This window comes from Ascidia mentula, chromosome 4, assembly GCF_947561715.1.
Source record: "Ascidia mentula chromosome 4, kaAscMent1.1, whole genome shotgun sequence".
Taxonomy (NCBI): domain Eukaryota; kingdom Metazoa; phylum Chordata; class Ascidiacea; order Phlebobranchia; family Ascidiidae; genus Ascidia; species Ascidia mentula.
In genome coordinates, this window is record NC_138569.1 from 4,799,238 (window position 1) to 4,811,697 (window position 12,460).

General features: G+C 41.6%; 2 protein-coding genes and 1 non-coding gene across 3 annotated transcripts in view; 2 read left to right on the plus strand and 1 right to left on the minus strand.

Annotated features, from left to right (window-relative positions):
• The first annotated feature begins 284 nt into the window (after positions 1-284).
• On the plus strand, positions 285-3,634 carry LOC145898624 (uncharacterized). Its single transcript, XM_082987154.1, has 4 exons — positions 285-422; positions 504-662; positions 1,200-1,320; positions 1,642-3,634. Exons 1-4 carry the CDS (start codon positions 337-339, stop codon positions 2,743-2,745), a joined length of 1,470 nt encoding a protein of 489 aa, XP_082843280.1. The 5' UTR covers positions 285-336; the 3' UTR covers positions 2,746-3,634.
• Positions 3,635-7,747: 4,113 nt separating this feature from the next.
• The window catches only part of LOC145897028 (uncharacterized), a 54,499-nt gene continuing 49,786 nt past the window's right edge, over positions 7,748-12,460 (plus strand). Inside the window, 9 exon segments of the mRNA XM_082985185.1 lie at positions 7,748-7,954; positions 8,034-8,195; positions 8,514-8,611; positions 8,998-9,096; positions 10,374-10,466; positions 10,540-10,641; positions 11,005-11,282; positions 11,535-11,736; positions 12,100-12,233. Of these exon segments, the coding sequence (XP_082841311.1) occupies positions 7,893-7,954; positions 8,034-8,195; positions 8,514-8,611; positions 8,998-9,096; positions 10,374-10,466; positions 10,540-10,641; positions 11,005-11,282; positions 11,535-11,736; positions 12,100-12,233 (1,230 nt within the window). The 5' untranslated portion in view covers positions 7,748-7,892.
• On the minus strand, positions 12,253-12,334 carry Trnal-aag (transfer RNA leucine (anticodon AAG)). Its single transcript has one exon. It is a non-coding gene; the product is annotated as a tRNA-Leu (tRNA).

Below are 12,460 nucleotides of genomic sequence, written 5' to 3' on the forward strand. Positions count from 1 at the left end.
TGGTTGTATTATTTTACTGAAAGCTCTGTGTTAAGCTGGAATAATTATCTACTGTAACATTAATTAAATTCCGTGTCTAAATAGCCTAACTACAAAATAGTAAAGATCAAGCTAGTTATAGAGGGGTCATTATTGCATGTAAAGCATTCACAGATAAAAGACTGTGTAGTCATTTGTGAAATTTGATTTATCTTCTGCAAAGCTATTTGTTCGAAATGTTAGTTAACAAAACTTGGGTAGTGGGGATACCTTTATTCCTAATGTGCTTTAAACTCCCCTTTTTCAAGCAGTATTGTATTGTACAAGTTAAAAATGTACGCTAGTAACTGAGTGCTAATGAGCTTGACAGAAAATGGAAGCAAAATGGACAACAGTTATGATTATCAATTCAAAGCCAACTTCGTGAAGAAGCCTGACTTTCAGTAAGATATTAAATCATTTATTTGAATGTTTCTTTCTCATAAACAACATGTTTTGTAAAAGAAATATTTTTATATCTGCAGCCTGAAAGGATTTTGTCCTGATGATGATTGTAGCTGGGAAAACGATGAATACAAGCAAGTGTTCAGCTCAGCGGAATCCTACCTCAATCGAGGAGGTCCGATCCAGGGTGATCGCTCCCCTTACCACAACTTGAAGGATTTCCGAACGATTGTGCAAAGGTTTGTTTTAACAAATGTGTGCAGGTTTTACTGTTGTTTGTTTGAAAGTGTTTCGGTTTGAGGATTTGAAAATGAAATGTAAACATTGAGATACTGGGTACATGGAAAATTCCAATGTCTGAAACTGTTAAAAGAAATGGGAAAACTTGATGAGAAACTATTTACAAAACTAAAACATATGTCGTCAACTGTAAATTGCTTAAAATAGGATCTTTTCACGAAATGATTGCATTATGTTTGTTAAATGTTATTATCGCATTAATAGGATTAAAGGTAACATCACTATTTTGACAATGTGCTATTTCCTTGTTAATACCAGAGTAGGCAAACATGTGAGCCAATACCTAAAAATGTAACAAACATAGTGACTCATTGACAATTTTGACTCAAGTTACTGTTTACACAGTCACAGTCGTATGTTTCCGTGTGATTAGTCATAAGCTGTTGGGTATTTCTAAGACTTATAAGTTCTGTTCTTACAAGAATTAATTCAACTGTGTGTTTTTTTATAACCTATCATCACTTGTTTGTTGATAGGAACCAAGAAGCAAACATCCAAACCACTTGGGGGAAACTAGCCTCTGCATTTTTTCTTTTACATTGGTATGCACTTCGAATTTTGAGAGCTCCATGGAGGAAATCTTACACGAAAGTTAAAGTATGTGAAGTAATATTTGCATTGTTGGTATTTGTTCAAAACACCTCATCGAAATATGCAAAATAGTGTATTAAATGTATTGTTGGGACTGCTGTGTGAGTAATTTGACAAGGGTTTTTGTCTTTGTGGCCATCTGAAAACATCACAGTTACACAGTTTTCTTTTTTGAAACCGATTTGCCGAAGTGTGAGCATTGTTTCCTTATCAACGTTTCCCATTTACTGAGCTTATGCTGTACATCAATTAATTTGCATCAATGAGATTTGATACCTCCAGTAAACCTTTGGTTATATTTTCAAAATTTGATTCAATTTCCTACAGGCCTACAGTGGAAGTTACCACCATGTGATCGGCCAAAACTTGCCTGCGGATAAGGCTGAGGAGCTAATGAGCAAAATGGGATTTATTTACATGCGTCAAAGACAGACTTTTTTCTTCAATCAAGAAACGCTTAATTCACCAGGCCCAGGAACTTGGAAAGATGCACTTACCACTGTTGCGATGGACTATTTCCTTATACATGTGCGCTGTTCTTTGGGTTCAACAGAGATGGGTCGTTCAATGGAAATTGACCTTCAGTTGTTGCCTACTACCCCAACCAAAAGTCCTTCAATTTTGCCTGAGCGTGAAAGTCGCATTTCAAGGCTTGAGAACCAACGTCAGTACACTGGTGCATTTCAGCCTATTGGCCAAAAGAAAAGCACCCAAATCAATTCTCCTGCCCCAACTTCAGCGAAAAGGAATTACAGTAATGCCAGTGGGCCAACAAGAACTGCGCAGAGTGGATACGTTGAGGACAGAGAAAACAGAGTGGAGCGTTTGCCCACGTATCTGGCCCCTTCCACGAAGCAACAGACTGTTACGCCAAGTGAGCCATATGGCCACAGGATTTCAGCACAGGCCAAGTCTGAGTTATCGAGGCGCATTCAGAAACCACCTAAATACGTGTCGCAGACATCGGACGAAGACTTGTACGGCTCAAATAGCCCCGACTTGTCGTTGCAGGGGATATGTTACCCACCACGCGAGGGCCCATTTGCTCCTTCTGTGTTTGGCCAGGACACAATGCACAGGGTAAACCAGGGAATGCATGTCGAAAATTCTCGCCAACGATGCCAAATCAGCGATCGTGGCTACGTAAAATTCATGCCCATTGGTGCGGAAAAAGCTCATGGTTCGTCGCGCCGCGATGTACCGACGCCACAAATAAGTCGGCCGCCCGTCGATAGCTATCTGAACATGAGTTCGGCTTCGCATTCCGAAAATTTGCAACCCAGTGCCGGCTACTCGTCGAGTTACGTGCAGTTCCAACCACTCAAGCGTGGCAAACCGAGTGTTACGCGGCAGGATCGTGAGGGTTCGTCTTCAAGCTCGCATATATACCAAAAAATTCCAAGCGGTAGCTTTACGTCGCCTGGAGACTAGCGTCGGTGGCTTTGTATGCTTGGCATGAATGCCCATTGTGTTGATAAGCCTGTGTTTGAAATCACGACCTTCCATTCGTATCCACAATAAGCCGGGTAGCGTTTTGGAAATGATTGTGCTATCGCCACATACATATTTTCGTTATCGTGTAGGCGTAATGGTGTAACTGTTTGACCAGAGGCTTTTAACGCAACACGAAAATAGGGGAATTTCACGCCCCTTATGGCACTTCGCTTTAATTAATCGGCGCCCTGTGATATTTCGTCGCGACGGTTTAGGATGTCACTTTCCCCACTATTCAGTCTCAGTAATTCGATGTAAACGAATACCTGTAATGGCCAACGGGACCGAATTGCGCTTTGCTTGGGCAAGCGATCTACTCTGACATATAAAAAATGGAAACTCCGCCTTTTTAATTTGACTTTTGCTTCCATTTCGAAGTGCTGACGAATCGCAGGGAATCTAGACGTACTTTGTTAACATTTAGAAAGGGCGTTGGTTTGTTTGATTGCCATTCGGGCGTTGTATTGTTACACTAGATTTGAACGCTACGTGATTTTGCTAAGCGGAATTTAGCTCCTCATGAGGTTTCGGAGACCTTGCAAAATACCCAATATGAGAATGTTGCGACGGCTCTTCAGCTATAATCCTTTGTGCAAACAAATGTACGTTTACCTATGATAAACATTTTGTTTGCTTTGCGAACTGTGCAATGGAAAACGCGCGTTCTTTTTCGTTTATTATCGAGCGTTCGTATTGATCGACTCATTTTCTTGTTTCCAATCGTTTCCTTACAACATGCGTCGAACATGTTTTGCTTGCGACCGTATTTGATCATCATACCGCCTTTTCACCTTATTTACACTTTTTTCCAAATAAAGGCACAGTATACGAAGCACGCGGTCATCTAACACACAAATATGTAGTGAGCAGTGAACCGTGCATGATTGCAGCATTGTGTTGACCACACATTCACACAAATAGAGGAACTAGTTATAGCGTTGGTGTTTGTACATGAGGTGGTATTTCCCAAGTAGCTTCCCATACAAACGTTGCAAAACTTTGCCTGTATCAACGGCATTTATACTTGCGTTCGTTTAATAAGGCTTTTGCAGTTCTACGTTTGTTTGGCCATGCAGTAACTATAACTGTACACGGCGTGTCGAAAATAATGTTGGTGACATTTCAGAACTTCGAGGGGTCAATTTCCGTTGTCGGTTGAAATCAGTTTTGATTGTCTGGCCAATAGCTGTTAAATCGTCCCATGCAAAGCCTGCAGTGGGAAATTAGATTTTATTTGCTCTTAAATTTTTTTTCCCTAGGTGGTGAAACTGTTGTATTTCGTGAATCACCCACTTTACGAAGCAAATGTTAAATAGCATCAAAGGTCATTTGAAATGCAGCTTGTGTTTGCTTAGGCAAAGAGAAACTGGTTGGCTTCGAGAGAAACGGGAACTGGTAATAACACACGAGGTGAATACTAGGACTGACCTAGATTCTAAACATGCGCCCGCTAGCTCTATTAGTTGAAGTTCTAGTAGGTTGGTTTCTGGAACAGACAACACTGGTGCAACAAGTCAACAGAAATATTTGTTGCTCATCGTCACGTGTCTGTAACCACCATGATGTTCAGTCACGCGTAACTCTTGGCCAGCTCATACGTTTTTGCGAGAAATCATGTGCTTTTTAGGTGGAAATAATGTCACCTGACAAGATTGTGGTTTTAGTACCTTTGCACAACCCAGTGTGCATAATTGCTACTTATTACATTTTCCATTAAGGTTCAGGTGTTCTCTTGAATTGGGCAATTAGGGTTTGCAACAAATAAGACATTCAGTTCATTGTGATTATTTTCAATATTGTCAACCTTGTTATGACACCAACAACAAGTGTGGGGCTACCAGACATTGGTAAATGTTTGAGATTGCGCATAAGGTCAACAATCCCTTAGCTGGGCATTGAATGACAAGCCATATCTGCTTTTGTGTGCTTAATCTGTTGGTAAACATATGCTGCTTTCCAAAGCCGATTAGATTGATCGACAGCATTGCAAATTGCACCCCAGGGCCTTTGTCTGTAATTCCCCGCATATGAGAGAATGCACATGTAGTTCCCTTTTTTGTAGAAATGCTTTTTAAGCAGTTTTTTTTCTTAATCTTGTGAAGCTATTTTCTCTATAGACCCAAAACTGCTTAGAGAAGACATTTTCGTAAGCTTTGATAGAAAAATTCCCCGGGTTTGTGTTAGCAGTCAAACGGAACAGAAACTAAAATTGTACAAAGCTGGGAATTTTGTGCAAGGGCAAGTCCCTTTGCGGAAGTTACTTCCTCTAACACTTTAGACGTCAGGAAATTCCACATTAACTTTGAGAGAATTAAACTGCTTCACAAAAATCAAACGAGCCCAGCACAACGACCGTATATACTGTTGTTTAGCTTAAAACTATATAACAGCATTTTTTACAACAAAAACCACAATAAGCTAGGTACAACATCCATTTAATAACTTTAAAAATGGTCTTCGGTGTGTATGACAACATTGGCTGTTTGTGTTAAATCAATGCACTAATGTCAAACGGCCCATCTAACGCCCTAAACCTATAGATAGACGCAATGACGTGTTGATAGACTATTAATTGCTGACGTATTCACTAAGCATGTGACACATGTTGTTCTGTCCGTTGCCTCCAGGTTGCGCCACGCAGATAACTCCCTTTAGTTGCTCGCAGACTTTTGGGCTGACTAAGTAAATTTATGGAAGAGGCCGATCCTTTTTGTGCATTTCATTGCTGTGCTTTTTAACCTCGGTGCATCATCAGTGTGTTACACTTTTATTTTACAATAAGGTTTGCAATCCAGGTGTTTTCCTTGTGAAATTATACATGTCTATAATCTATACAAGCTGCTATACCACACTTCGTTGATATTTTTATTTTATTTTTATTTTTTTTCTTCGTTGATATTTTCGTGACACCGCAAAAGGTCGTAACCCACTTGCTCCACCTAGCGACCGTTATTCTACCCAATATTTTGTAAAACCTGCTAAATTTATTTGAGGCATATTTTCGGCAATCAACTTTAATATTCATCAAATGTTTATTTTAGAAAGCAATGCAAGCGCAACAATACTTGCTCTTTTCACTTCTCTCATACAAATGTTGTGCTGATTTTCTTTGTGTTAATTCATGTACATAATGACTGCAATTCTTGTCATATCCATAAACAATTCTCACACGACACAGAAGGGCCACACAAAACTTAATGATAAAAAACCCTTCGTATTTAACATTGTTGGAGCCGAAACAACATGAAAATGAGGACGCGAGTCAACAATAAGGACAAGAAACAAGGACTTCGTGACATCCCTGGCTACATAGGAAACTAGAGAGGATGGAATTGCTGGGATTTATCTGGTGGCGCGACCGAAGGGTCACATACCCTAGGTGACCGAAGGAAGAAGAATACGATGTGGATCTGAATTAATTATGGGAGATTAATTAACGTGCATGCAGCAAATAACAACCAAAACGATACGTGCTTTCTTCATCTTAAATCGTGAGAATTTCACGCCGTACAATTGTTCCATCAGGTGTCCTGAAAACACGGAAAATATCGGAATTGAAATTGCTATGTACGTATTCGTTTCACTCAATACCCGGACGCAGCACTGACGATGATGTTGCTGCTTAAAACCAAGTGCGTCAGCCATCCTGCTGTGGCGCGCTCTCAAGGATGCATCTTAACTACTCGTACTGTTGCCAGTGGTTACGATGGTCTTGAATCAAAGGCACGCTTACTTTGCGACTCGTTGACCTCAGATTTTGTTGTTATAGTCGCCAAATCGACAGCGTGAATTCGCAACGTCGTTCCTGCCTTGTTTTGCTGTTGTGGCATCTCCGTGTTTTCGCGGCAGAAGCGGCAAGGCTCTGAAGTGCAAGTCGCGTTCGGGCACGCCCGCTTATAACGGGATCAAACGCATTCGGTTTTGCGCGAACTTTACAGGAAGCCGGATGTTGGTAATGTTTCGGGGTATTGCGCGAAATGGAATTCGTGTAATTGTTTGTATGGCAAAAAGCCTTTTAAAGGAAAAAACAGTTTTAGGGTTCCAATCGATCGTAAACACAAGGTCATTGAAGTCCATTTGGCGCCTTCCCAAGGGCAGCGTCATCATTTTTATATTTTCTTTTATTCTCTTTGCGAACGTTTTTTAGTGTATTTTAATTTTGACACAGAAAATCCAAAACTTCCGTAATCAGCGGATCAAAATATTTATTTGTTACGGTCCGCTTAACACTTATCTGCGCCACTTTGTCATTTGTACGCACTTAAGACGCAATAGAGGACATATTGAGTGGACATTTGTCATCATTAAGACCATTTTTAATCATCTTCTCCCAGTGTTCGTGGTAGTGCGAACGTGCCTCACACTCGCTGTCCTGGACAGAAAGGAGTTTTTGTAGAAGAACACATTTTAAAAGTTGTAAACGAAATGCAAGAAAAAGGGCATTTTAAGCACCCTTGAATGTCGAGTCAGCCGAAAATTCTGGGAAATCCGAAAAAATCCGCTGCCACTTGATACCAAAATTTGTGATAAACTAATGAATCATCACAGAAAACCTAAATTAATCCTATTCAGTTATGAGAATGTAAGGTTTGACTGGGAGCCGTTTCGTGACCGGCAAATGGGGAGGAGGGAGAGAGCAGTGTTTATTCAGAATCCTATTTGCGCCCCGGCCGCGATAAATATCGTCGCAGCGCGCGATATGGAGTGGCGTATCGTAATACATCGATCAACTACTTGTCGCGACTTCTTGTTCCCAAAGCGAGCGACAAAGTAATTTTTGACCCTTGAGAGCATCGCATCCGGGGGAAAAAGGGAACTTTTGCTCTTTGTCCTCGCTTATGCCCCAACACGAGGGAGAAATCGCCCCGAAATGGAGTCAGTTTTCCTTTGATATAAAACGCCGCTGTCGCCGGTGCCACCCTCATACGTTTCTGGGAGACTCACCCAGACGTTCCTGCAAACAAACCTTAAAGTGAGAAGTCACTGTTTATTACACTGGTTCCCGACTGACGACGACAGTGCCGGAGTTACAGGGAATTGACAACTATTGTGTGGCGAAAAGAGCCTGCCTTTAGCGGCAAACGATGATGATCGTTCTAGCATTGGTCCTGGGAACATTGATAAGTCAAATTAATGCCCAATCAAAGTACGTTTGACAAGGCAGCGGGGACGAACTTTGTTCATATAACCAGTGTTCTGTATGACACTTTTTTCGATCTTTTCAGCATTTGTCCGATATCGGTGATAGATGAGAAGACGATCCAGGTGGAGGAGTTGAGGACGGTATGGAGGAGAGTGTCCTACCAGCTCTGCTCCTCCAGACAGGAGGGTGACATCGAACTTGAAAGACAGACTTCGGACGGATTCGAGTATTGTACCTTCAACAGGTGAGCGAAGGCTTGTGGTTTGTATTTTGAAGAATAAAAGCAATTCGAAACGGCTGGGTCTTGAAGGCTTTCTTGCAACTGACCTTACGTGGTGAAATAAGCGTAGGCAGCTAAAGCAAGCCTCGAAGATCATGCCACAGTCGTCGGATCGAACTTTTTGGTATCTGCATAGTACAAATATCATTCACAATTACAAAGACTTGCTGCAATATTAGACATATTTCATTGGACTTATACATTGCTATTTGATAACATACTAAAGACAGACTTTATACGAACGGAAACTGCTCAGGAATTTATCTTTAACAATGTATTTAGGTCTTCTGAAGAACCAGTGATGGTCGATAAGGTTGTCCAAGAGACGCGAGAGGTTGACGCTTGTTGCGAGGGCTTCACTGGCGATCAGTGCACTATAGGTACGACAAATTGAAAGCCAGCGCACCAATTATTTTGGCTATTACATAACCCAATGTCGTGCTAAGGTTTGGTCACATATTATTTGAATACTTCGCTAATTAAGGGCAAATTAAACGTAATGAATTGTATTTTTTCAATAATATTTATGATGTGTACACACACTGTTTCGACCTGTAAGGTCTGATCAGTGCATCTGTTGACAGTGGCACTGTGCTAACTTTTACACTGGGGGGCACACTAATTTCCACTTTGTGGCACCTTTCAGTCAACGTCGATCCGTTGGGTACCCTATACTGATGTGTATATTAAAATCAATAAATTGTAGCACCTGTTTAAAGACCCCAAAATGTTTCTTTCTACGAAGATAAAATGTTTCTTGTTTCAGCCATTTGTCGCAACAAGTGCCAGAACGGAGGTGTGTGCGCAAGTCCAGATACTTGTGACTGTACAGACACCGGATACACTGGACAATCATGCGATATACGTGAGTATCTAGTACAACGTTAACAGGCAAAGGGACATTTGTGCTTATTTAGACGTTGATATGTTCAAATTTAAGTAAACTTAAACTTATGCAGAAAGTTGTAATTGGTTTTACTTGCTTAGTATGGGTTGACATTCAGTCAATCTTTATTAATTCTCGTAACTTCATATACTGGAAACACAAACTCCTGTCGACCCCAGTGGTCGCCAATTTATTAACACAAATTGGCATGTCCGTTATCGCCCGAAAAACGACCTATGAAAAACTTTCGTTCTCCTGCGACCGATTCCCACCGCAACACGTCGAACCGCGTTCAAGTGTTCCGCGCCGAACGGATTACGTGTGAAAAAAAATAGCGCGATCCGAAATGTCGAGTCGCGCCTGTCCCGGCACGTTCGCCCAGGAGGCCTTTCAGCGACCAAATTTGTGATTCTTGGCGAGTCCGCAAGCTATACAGGTTATGTCGACGACAATGGCGAAATCCGTGTTGTCCCGGGTGCCAAGGTAAACTGGCCCCCGACGCCCAACACACCGGCACTGACTTAACAGATTAAGCGGGAGGGCCACTCGACTCGGACAAATGTCACCTTTTGCGGCGCCTCCCTGTTACTCATGTAGCTGCGTCGCTCGGCGGGGGAAAATACGTCACAATTCGAAAGTGTTTTTGACCCTTGTGACGCACCGAGGGCGATAGGGTCAGAAATAGATTCCTCGCCGGAAAGTTTGGGTGGACAATGACGCACAGTTTGATGGAAATCCTTCCGTCGACGTGTTCGCCTGTCACATTTTTGCCTTAGCTAACCACTGTAACTGTCAAAACTACCAAGCAATGTATAATGATGACGTGCCCATTCACGACAGCTTTGCATTAGCTGATAACAGCACTTCAATTAAAACTGCGCAAACCTCTGACGTCACCAACATGAATGCCTGTTCACTACAAACGGTATTGATACAAAACAATGTTTTTTTATGCAATTTTGGTTTCACATTATACTTTGAAATTGTTAAAAGAAATCCACACTGTTTAGAGTTTTGACAAAAAACACATAATATACTTTCTATATATCACGTTCGTTCAATTTTGTAGCTAAGAATAAGAACCGAGTACGTGGATTTATAAAACAAACTTCAAACTTAAACAACCATCCTTAGCATTGGTAAAAGTATGCCAAAAAGCGCGCGAAAAATGCACGTGCGTTCAGAACTGGGCAATGCTGTGTATAGCAGTTGACAAATGTTACTGAATGTATAAACACAGTTTTCATCCTTTTCAGCGCAATGCAAATCCTGCTTAAATGGAGGAAGATGCGTTGCCCCGAACACCTGTGAATGTCAAGCTGGATGGGAGGGAGAACAATGCGAAATAGGTTGGGTTTGTGTTATTACATTTTTACACCAAACAACTGCATTTACCTTTTGACAAACCTCTCTTGCTTACAGCTGTTCGTGACTGTGGTGGTGAGTGCTTGAACGGTGGCCGTTGCGTTGCACAAGAGGGCTGCGTATGCCTGGAAGGTTACACTGGAAAACACTGCGAAACAGGTGAGTAATAAACTACAATGCGGACAAAAGAAAAGTGGGTGTAAACTCGATGCGATGCTAATCAGTTGTAAAGAAAGGATTGTAAAACGTTGCTGCAAATCTGTCTGATATCGTACAAGTCACGTCGCCTTTCATAAAGCACGCGCCTACCGAATAGCGTTAACATATCGAGTTTAATTATCTGGTATATATTTATACCTTTTAAATCCAGCATTATGTTTTCGATGATATTTTAACAAAGCACAGTGTATGTAAAGTTAGTTGTCAAGATGGCATTTGCATAATAACGTAGAATATTACACCACAAAAACACATCAATTCCTGACTACATTCAGTATTGCGACATTCTTATCCACTTTTTAGCAATGTGTTCAAGTTCCTGCCAAAATGGCGGACAATGCGTGGAAAAGGATGTCTGCCTGTGTGCGGAAGGATTCACAGGGCCAGATTGTCAGGACAGAGACACCTCTGGAGGTGCTCCAATCGTGGACATCGACACATTGGCTTCCTTTGAAAACGAGGCTGTTTGTTCCGCCTGGGGAATGCATCACTACCAGTCCTTCGATGGAAAGCAGTTCTACTATCAGGGAAAATGCGCTTACAGCCTTGCTTACGAATGCAGTGGGACGTTTCGCATAACAGTAAGTGGAGATTGCATGTCAAGCCGTCACAAACGAAAATTTCTGAACTTTTTGGAAAATATAAAATAAGTGCTAAGACGCGTGTTGTAATATATTGATGTTGTCTTAGTTGTTAGTCCAGCAATGCTGCCATTTCAGCGCAATCTCAACAACTGGAGTAGCTTGTTTGGTGTGGTATTATTACCATTGTTAATGTCTTCAAACCCGAAACAAACTGCCAGGAACCTTTGCCGTACAATCTTTGTCCGATAGATTATCAACAACTACGATTGTGCCCTGGATGGAGAATGCAAGCGAGCGGTGCGAGTCGAAATGGGCCCGAGGCACAACCTCATGCTCTACCCTGATTCAAGCGTGGTGTACAATGGCAAAAATGTAAGGCTACCGAAGACCCTCGACCAGTCGATCATTTTGGAACGGGTTGGCATGTACACCGTTGTCCGTCTGTTGACAGGTAAGCCTTGAAAAAGGTTCGTGTAAACATTTAAAATGTACATTTCAAACAAAAAGGTTCAGTCTTTTATTTTGCGTGAAGTACGACGATGAGAATAAACAATGAGTATTGAAATCGTGTGGACTACCGATTAAAACTGATAGGGGTTGGCGAATCAGGCTCCCTGGTTAAACATTGTTTGAGAGTTAATAGTCTCGTTGAGATTGTGTAAAATTAAGTCTATCGCACTTCTAAGTATACTGTTTTAAGTATTACTAAAACACAAAAATCAAAGCATTAAACCAATAGACATATAACGCGCATGAACCCTGATGTAATGCGTATGCATTATGCCAATAAAATTGAGATTTGTTGTTTATGCAGATGTCCGCGTCTTCTTTGACAACAACAAGTCAGTGTATGTTGCTGTACCCGATTCGTACAGGAACGAAATGTGCGGTTTGTGTGGAAATTACAACTCACAGAGCGAAGACGACTTTATTGCCAACAGCCAAAAGGTGAGAAACAAAAACGTAGTGGCAGCGGTGGGATTCGAACCCACGCCATCGAAATGACTGGTGCCTTAAACCAGCGCCTTAGACCGCTCGGCCACGCTACCTCCCATGTTTGCGTGCTGTTTGTACAAGTCTCATTTGCAGTGTGTGTAAAACAACATCCCCTATATTGCCTCCGGCTTTCCAAACGGGAAGCGGTATGCACGATGTTTGACAACAAGTATTAGTTA